This window comes from Capra hircus, chromosome 9 (assembly GCF_001704415.2).
Source record: "Capra hircus breed San Clemente chromosome 9, ASM170441v1, whole genome shotgun sequence".
NCBI lineage: Eukaryota > Metazoa > Chordata > Mammalia > Artiodactyla > Bovidae > Capra > Capra hircus.
Window position 1 is genome coordinate 84,696,144 of NC_030816.1, and position 22,080 is coordinate 84,718,223.

General features: G+C 42.4%; 1 protein-coding gene across 1 annotated transcript in view; it reads right to left on the bottom strand.

Moving 5' to 3' along the window:
* PARK2 (parkin RBR E3 ubiquitin protein ligase) overlaps window positions 1–22,080 on the bottom strand; it is a 1,213,425-nt gene that overhangs the window by 419,945 nt on the left and 771,400 nt on the right. Inside the window, exon 7 of the mRNA XM_018053444.1 lies at window positions 20,457–20,593. Coding sequence (XP_017908933.1) covers window positions 20,457–20,593 — 137 coding nt within the window. The remainder of the gene's footprint in view (window positions 1–20,456; window positions 20,594–22,080) is intronic.

Genomic DNA, 22,080 nt, shown 5'->3' on the forward strand with positions numbered 1-22,080 from the left:
ACAAACAACTAAGACAGCACACTGATCTTATATTAAAAGAAGGGAAATAATAAATAATGGTAGCCTTGTTAATGCACCTATTTAGATTTCTACACATATCTCTTTTATAAAAGACTAATTTAGAAAATCTGGTTATGGAGAGTGAATCTCATTTAATGATTTTAATAAGATCTTGTATTTATGTAATGTTTTAAACTTCTTAAAGTTAATTCTTGACTCACAGGAATTATATTTCCATTCGTTGTTAATGCACTAATGTAGAAAATATCAAAAAGAAATCATATTTTCACTTTTTAGCCAGGAGACCTTAATTAAACCCAAGTGCAGCTTCACCTTTCCTGCTAGAATTGTTAAGTATCTAGGAAACAGCCTGAAATTGGTGGTGACAGGAAAGTGTCACCTACAGAACGCCTGTGTGGCATCAGGATGCGTGCCCATCATCTTTACACGCACTCTGATTTCACTCTCTGAGTTAAGCCTTATTTTCGTTTTAAATGAGGGAACTCAGCATCTGGGAGAGCAGGTCTGAAACTGGAGCAGCACCATCTGACTGCAAAGTCAGGGCGTGGCCCAGGATTCCTGAGTCCTGGATGAGCAGTCACACCAAGATTTGGAAGCTGAGCCCAGCTCCAAAGGAGGGTCTCTGACAGAGACTGCCAGGTTCTACTACACTCGTCTTCTCTGAACCAAGGTGTTTCTCTAGACCTCATTTCCCAGGCTCCTTTGCAGCCCACAAGGCCACACGGCGATGTGCTAGCCAATGAATGAGCAGACGTGAGCCACGCCCAGGCTGGGGAGATAATGAAAGAGGCATGTCCCCTCTATCACTTCTTTCCCCTTTGCCAGCTGGACCGTGCATGTGGGGGTCAGTGTGAACTCAAAGGTAAGTGATAAGCCCTAATGGGATGGCAGAGACAAAAGATACAAGCACCACTTTAAAGGAAAGCATCCCCCACCGCCCACCCACTTGCCCCAGACTAGATGAGCTCCAAAATCACTGCAGACGGTGACTGCAGCCAGGAAATTCAAAGACGCTTACTCCTTGGAAGAAAAATTTTGACCAACCTAGACAGCATATTAAAAAGCAGAGGCATTACTTTGCCAACAAAGGTCCATCTAGTCAAGGCTGTGGTGTTTCCAGTAGTCACGTATGGATGTGAGAACAGGACTTCAAAGAAATCTGAGCACCGAAGAATTGATGCTTTTGAACTGTGGTGTTGGAGGAGACTCTTGAGAGTCCCTTGGACTACAAGGAGATCCAACTAGTCCATCCTGAAGGAAATCAGTCCTGGGTGTTCAATGGAAGGACTGATGCTGAAGCTGAAACTCCAATACTTTGGCCACCTGATGTGAAGAACTGACTCATTGGGAAAGACCCTGATGCTGGGAGGGATTGTGGGCAGAAAGAGAAGGGGACGACAGAGGATGAGATGACTGGATGGCATCACCGACTCAAAGGATGTGAGTTTGAGTGAACTCCAGGAGTTGGTGATGGACAGGGAGGCCTGGCGTGCTGCAGTCTATGGGGTCACAAAGAGTTGGACTCGACTGAGCGACTGAACTGAACTGCGAATTGAGCTGCATTTGTGAGTCAGCTGTGATATTCTGGTTCTGTTGGTTACAGCCCTTTAGAGTACAGTATCCAGCTGAGCTTTCTTCAGGGGCCTTGGTTTGAGGGAACCAAAGACTGAGGGCTGCGAGTGCTATCCTGACCACCTCCATCTCAGAGATGGTTACTGTATTTTTATTTTCACAAAGGATGGAAAAGTTCAGAGGATCCTCCCTGAAATGTTTGTCAGGGAGCCCAGATTTTAAAATTAGATAATTGGCAAAAAAATTTCCTGCATTCCTCAGGCACACGGATGTTGCTACCTGGGAAACCAGACACGGCTGAGTCCTGGTGGCGGGGAGTGGGGGTGACGAGGCATGAAGAACAAACCGCAGCTCAGGAGCAGAGCATGTTCACAGGGCCCATGTTCAGTGGGGCGGTCTCAGGCTCTGGGGGGCCAAGTATTCAGAAGCTGCTTCAGAGTCTCACAGGTGGCTGTTACAGATGAATTTGTGTCGCTCAAAAATTCATATGCTGAAGCCCCCAACCTCAGAATGTGACCGTATTTGGAGATGGAGCCCTAAGAGGTAACCAGAAGCTATGAGAGCATTAGGGTGGGCTCTAGTCTGACCTGACTCATGTCCTTACAAAAGGACATGAGCAGACACGGAGACCCCACGGCTGTACACACGGTGAGATGACCATGTGAGGGGACACACGGCGTGACAGCAGCGGTCCCCAGGCCAGGGGGAGAGTCCTCCCCAGAAACCAAAGCTGCTGGCACCTTGCCCTCGGGGTGCCAGCCTCCTCTTCATTGTGAGAGCATAGATTTCTGCTGTTTAAGCCACCCAGTCCGTAGCATCTTGCTGTGGTGGCCCTAAAAGTCTAATCCAGCATTGTTGTGCAGCTGCTCAGTCATGTCCAACTCTTCGAGACCCCAAGGGCTGCAGCAGGCCAGGCTGCTCTGTCCTTCACCACCTCCCAGAGCTGTTCAAGCTCATGTCCACTGAGCGGATAACGTCCTCCGACCATGCAATACAGAGGAGTCGAGCAGACACACCGTGACAGTAGCAGGGGGACAATGACAGAAGCCTTCACATGGGAACCGCAAGCGAGATCCATGACCGGCGGCTGGGGGAGCAGGGGGAGGGGAGGGAGCGAGACCCATGACCGGCGGCTGGGGGAGCGACGGGAGGGGAGAGGGCAGACGGCTTCAGAGCGAATGCAGACAGAATGGTGCCACTTCCTCGAACGCTATCCCTAACCCCCTCCCTTTCACTATTTCTACTCTTTTCACACAGTGTTTCCCTCTATAAATAAATAACTCCAGGACAGATGACTTCTAGTAAAAGCTTGAAAAGCTCAAACTATAAGAAATAGTAATTTTCCAAACTCCTAAGTGGAGTCAGTAATGGAGCATAGAAGATGCCCTGGCAGATGGTCACATTTTCCTGGGAACATATAACATAATTACTTGATTCAGATATCATATATTTATTTCCATCTTGACACTAAAATGTTAAACCACTCCTCCTCTTGCTAAATTGATCTGCATTTAAAGCATTAAATTGTTTCACTGTGCTCCTTAGCAACTCAGTGATATAAACTCTCATGAATATGTAAATCAACCCCTCTAAGCACATTATTAATTATTTCAAAGATAGTTGGAGGTCACCAGCTCATAGCAATTTCTATGCATGAAGTCTCATTAATACAAGACATCACACATTAAGGAAGAATAAAGTTTTGTCACGGTGACTGGGTGTGTGTGTGTGTGTGTGAGTGTGTGTGTATGTTTCAAGTGGCCAAAGTAACAGACAGAACTAACCCCATTCACCAGCAGGCATTGAACACAGCTTATAGACGATGATGAGGAAGTAAACTGGAGCTATTTTTAAAAAGGCAACATTAGTCCAAATCAGGAAATGTGAACTTAAAATCCAAAGCAACTTCTGTTTCAAACAAACTTAAATTTTCTTGGACCTAGAGGCCACAGATAGCCCGAATTTGCTCAGGGTAAAACTGACAAGCTCAGCAAACGCGTGGCTCATGAAGATAGGGTAAAGCTCTTTCCTGAGACACAGGAGCGCGGACGCTAGGGTCTGGCCCCGGCGTCTCTCACTCTCTGCCCTCTGCCAGCCGCCTCTTTGGCAGCTGAAAGTCGGCCTCTCCTTAGGCGGTTCTCAGCGGCTGAAACGCTCTGATGAAAAGCATGGGACAGCTGCCGTGGAGCGGGCACGGAATGAAATGCAAAGTGGTCGACAGTGGAGCCTAGAATTACTCACAAATGAAGGAGCATATTTAACAGTTAGTAGGCTGTACTTTTAAAAATTCATAATCCAAGTGTAAGACTTATTTTTACTAAATTGTGATAAAATCGATCTTGCCCAAGTAACTCGTCAGACGAGTCCCTACTACAGTTTGCCTTTTTATCTCTGAATGGGAACTCAAAATGCACCTGCCGAAAAAGCTAACCAAAACCTGTTTTCACACAGGACAGCACCTGAGATGAGGAAGATAAACAGAAACAAAGCTATTCTCTAGTGTGATTAACACAATATATGTAACAAAAATAATGATGGAATAATAATACTGGAATACTCTGTTCATGTGCTCAGAGGCTTTCTGAAGGTTTAACTGGAATTGACACTGCCTCTGGTAAAGGAAATTTGGCAAAACCAGTCAAGCAGCAATTTGAAAGTTAAAAGCAGGGAAATATTTGTATTATTTAGGAAAGTACACATAGGTGGTGATGTTCCAAGGAAAAGCAAGGTAATGAATATCACAAAAGTCAAGATAATATTTGCATCGGGACTTCCCTGGTGGTCCTCACGCTTCCCTGGTGGCTCAGACAGTAAAGAATCTGCAATGTGGGAGACCCAGGTTTGATCCCTGGATCAAGAAGATTGCCTGGAGAAGGGAATGGCAACCCACTCCAGTATTCTTGCCTGGAGAAGTCCATGGACAGCGGAGTCCATGGGGTTGCAAAGAGTTGGAGATGAATGAGCGACTTTCACTTTCCTTAGTGGTCCAGTAGTTAAGACTCAGGCTTCCAATGTAAGGGACATGGGTTCAATCTCTGGTCCGGGAACTAAGATCGCACATGCCTCGTGGCAAAAACAGAAAAAGATAATAGTTGCATCAAGGCAAGAGGGAGGAGGCTGGGATTGAGGAGGGCACATGGAGGGTGTCTGGACTGTTGGTGGTACGGCTTTTCCTGATTTGGGTGGTGGTTACAGAGGTTCTCCGTGAGGATACAAATCTACATAACAATATCAATGTGTTTAAACACTGCTGTGTATGCAGAGTTCAGTTCAGTTGAGTTCAGTCACTCAGTCGTGTCCAACTCCTTGCGACCCCGTGAACCGCAGCACGCCAGGCCTCCCTGTCCATCACCAACTCCCGGAGTCCACCCAAACCCATGTCCATTGAGTCGATAATGCCATCCAACCATCTCATCCTCTGTCATCCCCTTCTCCTGCCCTCAATCTTTCCCAGCATCAGGGTCTTTTCCAATGAGTCAGCTCTTTGCATCAGGTGGCCAAAGGATTGGAGTTTCAGCTTCAACATCAGTCCTTCCAATGAATACCCAGGACGGATCTCCTTCAGGATGGACTGGTATGCATAGTATGTCTCATAATAAAGGTACAAACACCTCAAGCCACTTAAAATGATACACTTACAGGTCAATTAACATTGTACTGACTCTGATTATAATCCTTCCAGCCTCAGGAGAGCACCTCCTGTACTTTTAATGCCAAGTGCCCAGACTCGAAAACAATGCTGGCTGCCAAGAAGGCCAGGGAGATGAATACGGGAATATACACTTTAATAAAAAGAAGAAAGACTAAAGACAGCTGTTCTGAACAACTTTTGGTGCTATCTTAAGGATTTATAAGCATCTTTCTAGAATTCTTTGGATAAGTAATAAATTAATACTTGAAAATGGTTTGCTTTTGACCTTATTAAACAAAGGAAGAATGCTCTTGTTAAGAGTTCAGGGCAGAAGTAGGTGGAAAGAAATTGTTTTTGCCTCCTGCTAGCTATTCAAGGCATTACCACTTTACTTCTGTTATTTAAAATGCTATTTTATTTTTAACTACTTAATAAGATGCAAGAAAAGGCAAAAGGAGGTTTGCAAAGTAGAAACCCGAGAAAGTAAGAATTGGGGTGAGGTTTACTGGAACATGGGCTTCCCTGGTGGCTCAGACAGTAAAGAATCCATCTGCAATGTGGGAGACCCAAGCTACTCCAGTATTCTTGCCTGGAGAACTTCATGGACAGAGGAGCCTGGCGGGTGACAGTCTATGGGGTCGCAAAGAGTCGGACACGGTCGACACTTTCACTTTCACTTACCGGGACACGGGGCTCCTCCGGAACAGAAACAGACCAATTCTGCTGCTGGTAACACCTCAAAGCAGCACAGAGTCCCTTCATTTGTAAGACTCTAGAGATACACGCAAGCATCACACAGATGTGTGGGCCTCTGGTCCCCAGTGAAGGCGGGCTCCACACAGGCAGCCTTTCCAAGGCCACACCCGCCTTCACAGACAGAGCCGGTGGATCTGGCTACACTGAGCTCCTGAAGGCCATCAGCTCTGTTCTACAGCTCTGTCTGCGGTCCTTGCCCGTGCACCGTCACTCCTTATAATGAGGCTCCGTGATGGAGCATTGTGCCGGTCTCAGGTAGGGAAAGGAAAGCTGAAAGCCACTCAGTAAATTTTACATCCTCCATCCTCTCTGCCAGTGAGAAAGAGGGCTGTGGGCTTGCGGTCCTGTCTGCTTTCCCTCCTGCACACACAGCCAGACCGAAGCCCCCCGGTCTCCCACCCCTCACCCTGTGCGGTTGGGTGGGGCCATGCGGCTGAGTTCTGGAATAAGGACTATGGGCCGAAGTGCTGGGGGCCATTCCCGGGCATGGGCTCTAACCAACCCTCCCCGCCCGCCGCCACCCCCACCCCCATTCGATGCTCCTGCTCTGGCTTCCTCTGCCCGCCTGCCTGGGTGAAAGGGTGCAGTGGGGACTCCGGGGCCGCCGAGAACAGCAGAACCCCTAGGTAACCGGAGGCTGAGTCTGACTCCCTGAATGACGGTGTGGGGCACAGCCCCCCACCCCCACCTCCAGCCAACCTGCCCTGGGGCATGACACCATGCCAATCAACCTGCATTCCGATCAGCCTCGATTTTGTTAGAGAAGTTAGGTTACCATCCTGACATTCCCATGCCTCATACATCCAAACCAAAGGAAAGCTACCAGAATTACTAAACCACCCCCAAAAGAAAGGACAAAAAGTTTAGCAGCATTATCCTCAGAAAATTAGGAAGTTTGATTTAATTTCAAATAATTTTGAGGCAGAAAGAACATTGGCTTTGGATGGCAAGCTCGTCAGCTGCTTGAATCCTCTGCTGCCACCTTCACAGTGGCTATTACAATTGGTCAAGATCTTTGGCCTCCTGATATGAAGAACTGACTCATGTAAAAAGACTCTGATGCTGGCAAAAATTGAAGGCAGGAGGAGAAGGGGATGACAGAGGATGAGACGGTTGGATGGCATCACCGACTCGATGGGCATGAGTTTAAGCTCCAGGAGCTGGTGATGGACAGGGAGGCCTGGCGTGCTGCAGTCCATGGGGTCACAGAGAGTAGGACATGACTGAACTGAACTGAACTGCGGGGCTAAGAGGAGGACAGGTTGTATATTTTGATTTTTAATTTCTTGAAGGATTTAGATGTAAATTGTGTTCGATCATTCTGTGCACAGCTCACTCTCACCAGCCGGGGGAAGGCCCCTCAATCTGTCGTTTGTTCTCACTTCCATTTTCCCCTTTGCCCTTCAACCCTCCTGCCTGCACCTGTCTCCTCCTCTGCCCTTGTCACGGGCCCGCTCCCTTGAATATTTGCAACATCTAGAGAATTTGTGCATGGACAGGCTTCTAGGCAGTTTGCTAACATTTCAGAGCTCTAATACGACTTGCCAAATCACTTTTCAGAAATATTCAAATTCACATTTTACCTCATTTGAATATATGTCCATCATATTATATATTATGCTTTAAAGTAGCAATTCTTTAGCAACTAATTATAATGAGTTTTCAGTATATGTGGTGACCATTTACACACCTTGTTTGGTGATCTATCTTTTAATATACTTCCAACTTTTTGATGCGGTTTTAGAAACTATGTGGGCATGGCAGCCCACTCCAGTATTCTTGCCTGGAGAGTTCCATGGACAGAAGAGTCTGGAAGGGTTATAGTCCACGAGGCTGCAAAGAGTGGGACATGACTGAATAGATTTAGTATCAGTTCAGTTCAGTTTAGTCATTCACTCATGTCCGACTTATTGGGACCCCATGGACTGCAGCACGCCAGGCTTCCCTGTCCATCAGCAGCTCTCGGAACTTGCTCAAAATCATGTCCATCAAGTTGGTAATGCCATCCAACCATCTCATCCTCTGTCATCCCCTTCTCCCTCCTTCAATCTTTCCCAGCATCAAGGTCTTTTCCAATGAGCCAGTTCTTTGCATCAGGTAGCCAAAGTATTAGAGCTTCAGTTTCAGCATCAGTTATTCCAATGAATATTCAGGACTGATTTCCTTTAGGATGGACAGGTTGGATCTTCTTGCAGTCCCAGGGACTCTCGAGAGTCTTCTCTAAGTTCAAAAGCATCAAGTCTTTGATGCTCAGCTTTCTTTATAGTCCAGCTCTCACATCCATACATGACCACTGTATGCTTAGCATGCACGTATGTGAAATCACTGACTGAGACACTTAGGACACTGTTGGACTGTGGTTGGTGAACGAGCATATTACATAGAAAGAAAGTGTCATTCCATGTTATACGAAGATGGGAATTGTATGAAAAGTGAACTGAGAGGAGAAAGGTAAAGGAGATGAAGTGTTGAAGGCAGAGAGGGGTTACACTCGCATCCCACACACTATAGGGAGGTGGGGGCTGCCCTGGGACACCCCAAAGCTGCAGGACACCAGTGCTACCAGGACTCAGCAGACTAGAGGGAAACACAATTTGCAGAGTCTTCATCATATAAATTCTGTTTTTATTTTAGCTGCTCTTTAGACATGTGTGCATGCCAAGTCACTTCAGTCATGTCTGACTCTTTTGAGACCCCATGGACTGCAGGCTGCCAGGCTCTTCTGTCCATGGGGATTCTCTAGGCAAGAATACTGGAGTGTGTTGTCACGCCCTCCTCCAGGGGATCTTTCACACCCAGGATTCTGTGTCTGTTATGTCTCCTTCATTGGCAGGTGGGTTCATTCCCACTAGCGCCACCTGGGAAGCCTAAATTCTAAAATGCTGCTGCTGCTGCTGCTAAGTCACTTCAGTCGTCTCCGACTGTGTGCTACCCCCTAGACGGAAGCCCACCAGGCTCCCCCGTCCCTGGGATTTTCCAGGCAAGAACGCTGGAGTGGGTTGCCATTTCCTTCTCCAATGCATGAAAGTGAAAAGTGAAAGGGAAGCTGCTCAGTCATGTCCGACTCTTAGCGACCCCATGGACTGCAGCCCACCAGGCTCCTTCACCCATGGGATTTTCCAGGCAAGAGTACTGGAGTGGGGTGCCATTGCCTTCTCCAGAATTCTAAAATAAATCTATATAAATCCCCACCAAGGTGGATAAGTGACAGTCAGTGTTAACAGCAGATCTGCAAAGGGCTTTGGCACCTCAAATTAATTCCTAGCAAGGAATGTAATAACTAGATACAGCAAAAACACAGCCAGTATTTCACAATAATTGTGAAGTTTTTCCCGAAGCCCTTAACTTCATGCAAGAGTTTGTTGGAGGCCCTGGCAACAGGCCATTTTGCTTGTGTTTGTCCACCTGTTTTTCAACTCCCTTAATGTTTATTGAAAAACCTTATGCTGGTTAGCAAGTCACCTCACTCGTGGGAAAACAGGTAAGAGCAGCGAGAGTATTTTCAGGCTTATTAACGCTACAGTCTCCCATGGAAAATACCTCACTACTCAGAGAATGCTCACCCAGAAGAAGTGCTCAAACATGGGGCCTCTATCAGATACAGAGGGCTGCCTCTGCCGGGAGCCAGCGTGAGGAACTCCGCCCATGGCAACGGTCATGAGGAAGGAGGCTTCGGCATACGCAAAGGCGAGATCAAGCCTCAGGAGACCCCCTGTTACCGAGCATCTACCCCCAAAACCAGAGTGCCTACTTTACTGTTTTATGCTCTCACCTACACTTCTGACTTTACGGGGGGCTCTCTCCCATCATCACCTCTCTTGGAGAAGGAGTTAACTTGCAGCTCCAGTTAATAAAAATTCCTGGGTGTGACAAGAGTGTTTCAACTTACAAACTCTTCTGAAAGTTCTCTAGCCTGCCTGACCAGGTTCGTCTGGCCACATGTGATTGTTTACAGCCTCCCAACCGTGAGAGGCACGAGATGCTTTAAAACTTTCTAAATACAGACTCTTTTGAGAAGCTACAAAATTATTAGTATAGTATAGTAGATTGATTAGAAATTATATTGGTGAAGGGTTTTCATTTGTTGAGCCAATATTTGCTGCTAAATCTCCATATTCCCTGCCCTTATAATGAATATAACTAGCATATAGGAAAAATAAGTATTAACCTTTAAGATTAATCATGTTAAACCTTAGGCTAAGTAAATTCCTTCCTTAATTGTAACCCACTACACCCTCACTCTATAGGAATGCAACTTTATTTGGAGGGTGGCGCCTGGTTTAAGAAAAAATCACCCCTGGAAAAAATAAGTTTTCTGGTTAACTGACCGTTATCAAAAAGGGCCATAAAATGTCAGCAGGCCTCATGGCCAGAAGTTGATGTAAAACCCATAAGACCTTTGTATACATTTATATGAGCACCTGATTTTGACAAGGGTCCGGTCTGCTGACCCCCGCGTTACTCTGTATTCATCCCTATGTATAACAAAAAGTATATAAGCAAACCTGAAAAATAAAGAAATCGGATCAGTTTCTGGAAAGACTGATTCCCCCATGTCGTTCTTTCTCTCCCCTTCTGGCTGAATTTCCATCTGGAGCGTGGGTACTGAGTTTGATTGGTATTCCAGGTAAACCAAGTTATTCAGCCTCTTTTTCTCCACTAATATTTCCTACTACACTATCCGTTTCTAATCTCTCTATATATCTGTAATTAAATAAGTTTTTTCCTAGGACGCCAATTCCGTCTCCCCTTCGAATTACCCTGGATCCACCGGGGCTGGACCCCGGCATGCCTCCAGAGGTCTCCATCCAGGTGGCCTCAGGCCTGGCCCGGGCACTGGGCTTGTGCCATCTTCACAGTATGGCGGAAGCCAACACAACATTATAAAGCAACTATCCTCCGACTGAAAATTAACAAACAAACAAACTGCCATGTTATTGAAATCTGCAGTGCAGGTTGAGAAGCAGAGTCCAGAGAGGAGCAGGGTGGGCGTGGGGAGAAACACAGAGCTTCGGTGCAACCAGCTGGGCTGAAATCTCAGCTCAACCCTTCCTGACTCTGTGAGGCTGCCACTCAATCCTACTGAGCCTTTATTTCTTCCTCGGAAAAATACAGAGAATTCCTACTTGTCAAGTTTGCTGCTGGTTTAAATATGAAAAAGTGCCCCAGAATTAGAGACACTTTTCCCTTGATGCTCTTTCCCATAGAGCTTTTAGAGGTATGGTACTGCGGTGTTTACAGGCTTATCGACTTGTATAGTGATTAAGAGCACACTTCTAAAGCCACAGCTAGCTGACTCAATACCGGCTCTGTTACATCAGTTCAGTTCTGCTCAGTTCAGTCCCTCAGTCAGCTCTGACTCTTTGGTGACCCCTATGGACACCAGGCTTCCCTTTTCATCACCAACTTCTGGAGCTTATTCAAACTCATCTCCATTGAGTCGGTGATACCATCCAACCATCTCATCCTCTGTCATCCTCTTTTTCCCCCTCTTCAATCTTTCCCAGCATCAGGGTCTTTTCCAATGAGCCAATTCTTCACATCAAGTGGCCAAAGTATTGGAGTTTCAGCTTCAGCACGAGTCCTTCCAATGAATATTCAGGACTGATTTCCTTTAGAATGGACTGGTTGGATCTCCTTGCAGTGCAAGGGATTCTCAAGGGTCTTCAGAAGGGGATGACAGAGGATGAGATGGCTGGATGGCATCACTGGCTCGATGCACATGAATTTGGGTGAACTCCGGGAGTTGGTGATGGACGGGGAGGACTGGTGTGCTGCGATTCATGGGGTCGCAAGGAGTCAGACACGACTGAGTGACTGAACTGAACTGAACTGAATTAGTGATTAAGAGCACACTCCTAGAGCCACAGCTAGCTGAATAAATACCGGTTCTGTTACATACCAGCTGCGATACCATGTGCTGTTTAGTTAACTTCTGTGAGCCTCAAATGCTTCATCTCTAAACTGGAAGAATGACAACATCCAGCCCAATAGGGCTTTGTGGGGATTAAATGAACGTATGTATGTAAGCATCCCAGTGGGACCTTATACAGGGAAAGTACTCAGTAAGGGCTCTAATCATAACTTATTTTTAACTATCAGGGCAATAAAATTCAGCATTCCACTCTTATAAAGCATAACATAAATTCTGGTCAAATGAGGAGCTCATACAAAAGAAGCAGGGTTTCTACTTGAATGGTATTTTGAACCAGTTTTAATTGTTCATCATAAAAATTATAGCAATGGAAATAGTTGGTTCACTGTTGACTGGTCACACCTTGAAGAATGCGTCTGTCTAAAATTGACCTTTGAAGGCATTTAGCTTAAGGAGGTACGAAAAGATTTGAAAGATCAGGTTTAGAAAAAAGAACATCTTATTACAGACGTTTTGAGGGTAAGGGGTATTGGACTTTTATGCAGAAATGTGGATTTATATGGATACTGTTAGCTGGACATTTGGTATGTGAGTCACAAAGCAAAAGAAATAACTGCTTTCTCTAGCTCTCTCATAGCTTATATGGAACCAGTGTAATTTGAAAAATATTTATTTGTTTCCTAATTCTACTTACAATCTCTACTTGTTGATATGTAGTTAATAGTCCCAGAAAACTGATCTGTGTTAATCTGTGTTTTTTACTCGTGTGTGTGTGTGTGTGTGTGTGTGTGTGTTAGTAGCTCGGCTGTGTCTGACTCTTTGCGATCCATGGATTGTAGCCTACCAGGCTCCTCCATCCATGGGCTTTTCCAGGCAAGAATACTGGAGTGGGTTGCCATTTCCATCTCCAGGGGATCTTCCCAACCCAGGGATTGAACCCAGGTTTCCTGCATTGCACGCTGACTTTTTAATGTCTGAGCCACCAGGGAAGTAAAAAACTGACATTTTACTCATAATGTCACTATTCAAACATTAACGAATGGCTTGTTTCCTAGGTTCTGGATATACTAAATAATGGATTTTAAGGAAAGGGCTGTATTGTATAGATTTGGGGAGGTGTGAGGGTTAAATAGCTGCATTTACCACAAAGTGAGGAAGAACAAACTCAAACAGGGCTGTGCAAGAGATAGACACCTATTTGACATCATACCCATGTCACACTAACAAAATAACACATGCTTTTTGTGAGCATCAAAGTAGGAATATAACCACCAAGCAAATTCAAATTTTAATTACCAGTGAGTCTTCCATTTACCTCTTGATGCAAAACCCACAGCCAGAAACTGAAGGAGTGAATTCAAGCTGCATGCCCACTGTGAGAGCACTCGTCACTTGTGGTTCCACCCGAACTTCATAGTTAAAAGGGCTTCCCTGCTGGCTCAGCTGGTAAAGAATCCGCCTGCAATGTGGGAGACCTGGGTTTGATCCCTGGGTTGAGAAGATCCCCTGGAGGAGGGAAAGGCTCCCCACACCAGTATTCTGGCCTGGAGAATCCCATGGACTGCATAGTCCGTGGGGTCACAAAGAGTCGGACACGACTGAGCCACTTTCACTTCCACTTTGTAGTTAAAAGGAAGGGATACACTGGGAGTTTGGGATGGACACATACACACTACTATATCTAAGAAAGATGATCAACAAGGATCTAGTGTATAAGCACAGGAAACTCTGCTCAGCATCTTGTAATAACCTAAATTGGAAAAAAAATTGAAGACGAATATATATATATATAACTGAATCATTTTGCAGTACACCTGAAACTAACACATTATTAATCTATTTTAATATAAAATAAAAATTAGAAAGTTATGAATTTATCAGTAAATGCCCCTTGCTTCTATAAACTAATCTTGCTTTAATTTTCTTGGAAGAATTATAATCTGCAAAAAAGCTAGTAGTCATCACAGGGTCCTAAAACCATTTGACAGGGCGTTTTAAACTGACATGGTGGAAAGGTTAATGTACATCTCAGAGAAACCAATAAGAGGTGCTCCGAAGCGTCCAAAGCCAGTGATAACCCTGGCTCTGACTCTTGCGGTCCAGTCATTTTACACGGAACTGCTGAGGTCGTCCAAGGGCAGTCAAGAAGACGCTTCACAGCTCCCTGTTGCACGGGACCAGTAACACACTGACCTCACTGTGTGGATCTGGTGTAGACTCTGAGCCTTGCTGGAGTAACCCAGCTCCCACAAAGCTGCAGTTCCCTTATGGAAACTGACCATGATTTTTTGCTTTTCATATATACTAAGTTTTTTTAATAAGACTCATAGATGTTAATTAACATAACTTTTAAATTAACCCCACCTTGGGAGCAGACTGTGCCATGGAAATAACATGGGTTTGATAAATTCTTGTTTCTGATAGTCTGCTGTTTCTATTTATAGTTCAAAAAGCTTTGATTTTCCATTTCTGTTAAGTTACGACTTTATAGTACGTGTCTTGTTCCATCCTCAGAGTCAAGTCAAAGTCAAATAAACCAAGGGGAAAAGATGGCCAGACAGCTTGGAGAGGTGAGTAATGCTTGATAATTGGCTGATTTTATGCATTAAATTGCAGGAAACATCAACCTACAGTTAAATATATTGTAAAAAATAAATAAATAAAATAAAGAATGTTTAAATACATGCTCCTTTGTCAGCATACACATGTATGCACAGACACATTTTATATACACTGTGGAATGCATGCTTAAGTAGCAACAAAGTAACCAAAGCCAATATTCACCATGCGCCCAGCGTCTTCAGCATTTAACTGAAAAGTGCTTGATGCGGCATTATTTTAATTCATCTACATAACAATGTATAAGCTAGATGTTACTGTACTGCCCCTATTTTACCTTAAAGTATAACTGAGGCAAATCAAGGTTAAGTAACTTGCCCTAAATAACACAGGGAGTGAGTCTCAGAGTCAGGATTTGAATTTGGCTTCTCCAGTGCTTTGTCCACACCCACGGATATGTGCAAGTGACTCACTGGTTTCTGGCGGTTCCTATTAGGGCTTATGCTGGTATCTCATACCTTGGTCTGCAAATCAAATAACCACATGTCATGAACTGTATGGGGGACATCCTGAGGGGCAGGGGAGCCCTACAAAACAGCCTCCTAGAAAGCCCTGTTTTATCAGTTCCCTTTGGCAGAGCATTATCTACCCTTGGCTAAAATGAATTAGCGATGAATTCTCTCATGTTCATCCAACCAACTCTGTTAAATACTTAAGTGACTTTAAAAGATTCGAGCTTCTTGCAGAGAAACCATGAATTAAAGAGGTACTCGTGTACACGTGTTCCCAATCCTGAACCACCCCTCCCACCTCCCTCCCCATACCACCATGTTGATGTATGGCAAAACCAATACAGTATTGTGAAGTAAAATTAAAAAAATTAAAAAATAAAAATAAATTCTAAACCTAAAAAATAAATTAAATGCTCACACAATAAATAAATAAATAAAATTCACAGTGGCCAAATTAAAAAATAAAAAACTAAAGATAGTACTAACTAAGTAAGCAGAAGCCAAAGGAGAAAACAGTAGTCCTCAACAATGTGAGGAGCCATCACCCTTAACAGGGCACTTCATCTTTTGAATATAATAAGCTCTGAGATATAAACTGAGGAAGGCGTGAAGCTACAACGCATAGCACGACACTTAAAAACTAAGCAAGTGATAAATCTGAGGAGCACCTCTGTTGAGCAAACAGTCAAGACAATTCAGGTTGTCTTTCACAACAACAAGAAACTACAATAGCATTAAAGAACCTGTTTTCACATAATATGTTAAATATTGATAATATAATTTGAGTCCTCAAATTATAAAATAAAGAAGGCTGAAATAATACACAGCAAGGAATACTGTGACAAGCTGAACTGTATTTTGGTATGAGTAAGCACTTTTGGAGACACATATTAAAATACCTAGAGGATATGAAGAAGCAAGCATCGGCATGAGCTGTGCAGTGCAGGGGGTTTACTACCCAGTAGAATGGTTAGAACTGGACATGGAACAACAGACTGGTTCCAAATAGGAAAAGGAGTACATCAAGCCTGTATATTATCACCCTGCTTATTTAACTTATGTGCAGAGTACATCATGAGAAACGCTGGACTGGAAGAAATACAAGCTGGAATCAAGATTGCCGGGAGAAATATCAATAACCTCAGATATGCAGATGATAGCACCCTTATGGCAGAAAGTAAAGAGCCGCTAAAAAGCCTCTTGATGAAAGTGAAAGAGGAGAGTGTAAAAGCTGGCTTAAAGCTCAACATTCAGAAAGCTAAGATCATGGCATCCGGTCCCATCACTTCATGGGAAATAGATGGGGAAACAGTGGAAACAGTGTCAGACTTTATTTTTTGGGGCTCCAAAATCACTGCAGATGGTGACTGCAGCCATGAAATTAAAAGATGCTTACTCCTTGGAAGAAAAGTTATGACCAACCTAGATAGTATATTCAAAAGGAGAGACATTACTTTGCTGACTAAGGTCTGTCTAGTCAAGGCTATGGTTTTTCCTGTGGTCATGTATGGATGTGAGAGTTGGACTGTGAAGAAGGCTGAGTGCCGAAGAATTAATGCTTTTGAAGTGTGGTGTTGGAGAAGACTCTTGAGAGTCCCTTGGACTGCAAGAAGATCCAACCAGTCCATTCTGAAGGAGATCAACCCTGGGATTTCTTTGGAAGGAATGATGCTAACGCTGAAGCTCCAGTACTTTGGCCACCTGATGCGAAGAGTTGACTCATTGGAAAAGACTCTGATGCTGGGAGGGATTGGGGGCAGGAGGAGAAGGGGACAACCAAGGATGAGATGGCTGGATGGCATCACTGATTCGATGGCCGCGAATCTGAGTGAACTCCGGGAGTTGGTGATGGACAGGGAGGCCTGACGTGCTGGGATTCATGTGGTCGCAAAGAGTCAGACATGACTGAGCGACTGAACTGAACTGAGAATGGCTTCTAGCCTGTCTCAGTTTGTGGTTATTTGCCACATTCTCTTTTAATAACAAAATATACAGAGAGGCAGCTTTCTGCCTCCTATTAAACACGAAAGCAAAGATGTGTTAGAGAAGATCCTTTCTCAATAGTAAGTGGCATTTTAAAAAATAAAAGCAAAACTTTATGGAATATTACATTTATATGACTGGTAATAAAGTAGATACAGTCACAAAAATATTTGAAAGGATTTCCCCCCCCCCAAAAAAAACATACAAAGTAAGCATATTTAAAATTCATTCATTCCCTACCTCATTCACAGTTAAAATGAAGATGAACTCAGGAATGCATAGAGGTATAAAAATGTCATTAACACAGTTAATGTAAAAAAAAAAGGTATTTAAAAGATAACTAGACCATAGTAAATTCGTATAATGTATTTCAGTGAGATACAGCTTAACCAGGCAAATATTTTATTTCACTTAGAAGCTGTCAGTTATCCTTTGGCAAAGCAATAGCGAAGTAAAAGCTAGTTGACACACGTTCTTTATAAAAATATAAGAGATTGAACCCTGTTAGCTTTTCCTGTTGCTGTAAGGGACTGTCAAATGTGTCCTCTACAGAAAATACTTCTGAAGAAAAAAATAAAGAATATATTCACTTAGCCTATCCCTGGAGAAAAAGGTGAGATTTTTTTAAGTGATGGAGAAAAAGAAGTGTAGAAGGATCTTAAACTTAAGATAGTCAGCCTCGTTCAAAATAAGAAAAAATATGCATGTGGAAATGCCACTTTGGCAAAGGTAAGATTGGAAAGTGGCCCCCAGAGTCCTGCGGCTGCTCTGCGGGTGAGGGGGTGTGGGACCTGCTGCTCTTACACGTCACTGGTGAGAATGGAAGACAGCATACTTTTGGGGAGAAGAGTTTGGAAACATAAAAATAAATACATATTTTTCCCTTCAATACAGCAATCCCACTCTCGGACTCCATCTCGGTGATACTCTGATCAAGACCATGAAAATACGTGTGCACACAAGCCTATTGTTTGTACCAATATTTGTAACTAAAAAAATGAAAACTGTTTACCAAATATCGGAACAGTAAAGTATAACCACACAATGGAATTCAATAATGTTACTTTTTCCATGAAGAAAATATACACATATTACTAGGGCGAGATCTACAGAATATATAATGCACATGCAGGTAAAAAAAAGGAAAAGGAAATATATATAGTATTCTACTTTTTACTTAAGAAGATGATGCAAACTCCTCAATCTACATCATCTATAATCTGCTTATGTGTTTTAAAGTAGGAGCTTTTTCAAACAAAGGTCTACACATACATTGTAGAGAAAAGGAATATCGAAGGGAACGGTAATAAAAGTCATATTGTTTTGAATATAATTATTTCATAGCTTTGACTTTGCAATCATGTTAATATTTTGTATAAATATAAAAATATAAACTATAAAAACAAAACACATTTTAAAAATAGTTAAAAATATGTGTGAAATTGGTGACATAATTATACAGTAACTGTACATGACTCTATACCTCTATAACAATATACCCTAATGACAAAACAAACTGCATTAACACTGTTTTCAGTAATCACACTTTGGTGATGGTGTTGGTATTCTGAAACAGATACTATTGTATACGTATTATGAAATGAGACAAATGAGTAATTATGTTAATATCACTCCGTAATAAGATTTTTTGCTAAGGGAGGAAGCAATGACAGTTTTAAGATCAGTGACTTCAAGTAAGAATTCCATAACCCTGGATATAAAGTGCATGTCAGTATAAATACAGTTTTTACCTTTTAAAAAATGCATGTCTCCCAGCTCTTTCAGCTAGAAAGAGTGACCAACCTGCTAACAGTGAGCACACCAAGCCCTAGGACTGTGATTTCTAAATGCCATTTCCTATTTTGAAGGAACCAGATTCCCCGCCACACTCCATATACAGAAATTAACTTAAAAGGAATCAATGACCTAAATATAAGAGCTAAGCTATTAGAAAAAGCATAGGGATAAATCTTCATGAAATGGGATTTGGCACTATATTCTAAAATTTGACATCCAAGGCACAAGCAACAAAAGAAAATATAAATTGGACTTTATCAAAGTTTAAAACTTTTGTGTATCAAAGGACATGGTAAAGAAAGTGGAAAGACACAGAATGGGAGGAATGCTTGCAAATCATGTAACGGTGAGGCTCTAGTATCCAGAATAAATAAAGAGCTCTTACAACTTAACAACTAAAAGACAAACAACCCAACTAAAAACAGGCCAAGGATTTGAACAGACGTTTCTCCAAAGAAGATATACAAATGGCAAATGAGCATATGAGAAGACATTCAACATCACTGGTCACGAAGGAAATGCAAATCAAAACCATGAGATACCACTTTATACTTAACAAGATGGCTACTTAAAAAATAGAAAATATTAATAGCAAGTGTTGGTGAGGATGTAGAGAGATAAGAACCCTTGTTTGTCGTAGTGGAAATGTAACCTGATGAAGCAACTATGGAAGCTAGTTTGTTGGTTCCTTACGAGGCAGAATTACCATATGATCTCAAAACTGCACTCCAAGAGAAGGGAAAACACACATCCAGACAGAGACAAGTATTCAAATGTCTATAACAGCATCACTGATACCAGCCGGAAGACGGAGACGATGCACACCAGTGGATGAATGGGTCAATACATTATGGTATATCCATATAGTGAAATACTATTCAGCCACAAAAATAACAAAGGACGGATCCCTATCACAACTTGGATGAATGTCAAGAACATGCCAAGTGAAAAAGAGGCAGACACAAAAGGTCACAGATTTTGTGATTGCTTTTATATGAATATTTAGAATTGGCAAGTCCATAAGGCAAAAAACCCAAAACAGATTAGTGCTTGCCAAATGATGGGGGAAATAGAGAATGGGAGGTGACTACTTAATGGATATAGAATATTATTATGCAGTGATGAAAAAGTTTTGAAACTAGAAAGAGGTGGTAGTCACTGCATAACAATATTAAAGCAAAAAAGGCCACTGAATTGTACACTTTAAAATGGTTAATTGTATTTTATGTGAATTTCACCTCATAAAAAAAATACATCTAATGATATAGCGCAAGTAAAGGATGTTTTGCAATGTTGGAAGACAGAAAACATTTAAACAGATATTTCAGGTTTGTATCATTCTTTCTTTTTAAATACATGTTCTTTCATATAATATTTATGTAGGTGTTCAAAATTTTTAGCAATAGAGGTATATGATAAAAAATTGCTCTAAATCGAGGTTAATAAATCTCTCTTTTCAGGGTGAATTGATAGACATACTTTGTATACACTGGCTAAATAATATTTTAAAATTTATTTTCAATGCCTTTATGTAGATTGTACATTTTCTAGTTCAACACAGGTCCTTCAAACCCTAGGGTTTTATATTGTGATTTAAACATTCGTTTTCTTGCCCAACCATGATCAAATAGATTCTGGATTTTCAATTCCTCATTAGGGAATTGGGTATATTTAAGATAGTTTTATATCAACAATTCTCCTTTTTCTGTTCTTAATCAATTAGAAATGGAGGAAACAATGCTAGACTTACCCACGCAAGGCAGAGAGTAGCCAAGCTGCGAGTCGTGGACAAACTGCCGATCGTTGAGTCTGGTCACGCAGTACAGGTGGAAGCAGTCTAAGCAGATCACGTGGCGGTGGGTGCACTGGAAAACCAGGACGGGGCTCCTGTGGAGGCAAAGACATTTCCTCTAGTCCTCTAAGGCTGGAGATGCAACGTGCAGCCTAGGACACTTTCCGGAGTCTTGTAGGGTTGCTTAGGGCATGCTCCATGTGGAGAACTGTGCTGCTAAGCCCTGGGCTCGCACATATCAACACTACCTCTGCAAAAGTGGAAATAGCTTGCGAACTGTGAAGAAGGTTGATTTTCTTAACTTTTATTTTTCATACAACCACATTGACTAATCAGCTATTTAAATCCAAGTTCAGATACAAGCTCTTTCTAGACCCCTTTGACTTATATTCCCCAATTAACCTACTCATCATGCCAGCCACTTACATATATTTCCAGTGATTCACTATTTCATCATGATATTGTTATGTTTCTCTTCTCTTGTGAGACTATGATCTCTGTGACAGTAGACACTGAGTCTACTTGATATTAATATTCTCATAGCACCAGGCCTCGTAAGATTTTAAATAAACGATCCTTGAATTTAGTTACAATATTAAACAGTATATAAACCCGAACTTCCCCCAAGTCAAAAGAAAAATTATCAAAACATGTTAAAGAGTCATTCATATCTCATTGGCAAATAGAAAAGCAGAATTTAGAAATAAACGATTATCTAACAGAGATTCATCTATGACAAGATTTTGTCTATTATGCTCCCCCATCTACTCAAATACTCAATTTCTCAAAGTTAGGAGAGTACTAATAAATCAATATATATAAGTCCTAAAAAGGTTGGTCTTCCTTAAAAGACCACAGAAAAAATCTGCCAAGTAACCACTATTTTTTTTTTTACTAGTAAATGAACTGCATGAGTTTATGACAAAAAGGAGACAAAAATAATATATTAATTTGAGATCAGCCCCAAGGCAATTTTAATAGTAAGAAAGTCATTGGATTTTATCTTGATAAGCCTATTTTCTATAGGATGATAACAAACTACAACATATTTTTCATTTCATACCCAGTTCTTAACAGAGAAAAGCTCTTCTCCTAAAAATAAAAGAACAGAAGATAACTTCATAATAGTTAACAAGATTTTAAAATTTTTGTTTTCCTACTTATTTCAAAACAATATATAATACACAAAAATAATGGAAAGGAAACCTTGGTATTTTAGTGTCTCGAGCCAATAAGATGATGGTCAATCCATCTGAGTAAGAGCGTACCTGAGGTTTTTATGTGCTTCCATTTCCCCGCTCTGCGCCCACTGACAGCCCCTCAGGGCCATTTCCATTGCCGGGGCCTTTTTCAATTGGGTATTGACTGTGTTCTGAATTTTCAGCCTCCTCTCTTCTAACAGCCTCCCCACTGAAGACAATGCAATACAATGCTTGCCTGTTTCTAAGAGCAGAGTCAGGCTTGCACACACGCCTTACTCCCTCCAGATGACCCTATGGACCTGCTATATTTACCTCGTTCTTTCAGGACTACGTTCTGTAAAAAAGGTTATTCATTCTGATTTTAGCAACGTGGTTGACTC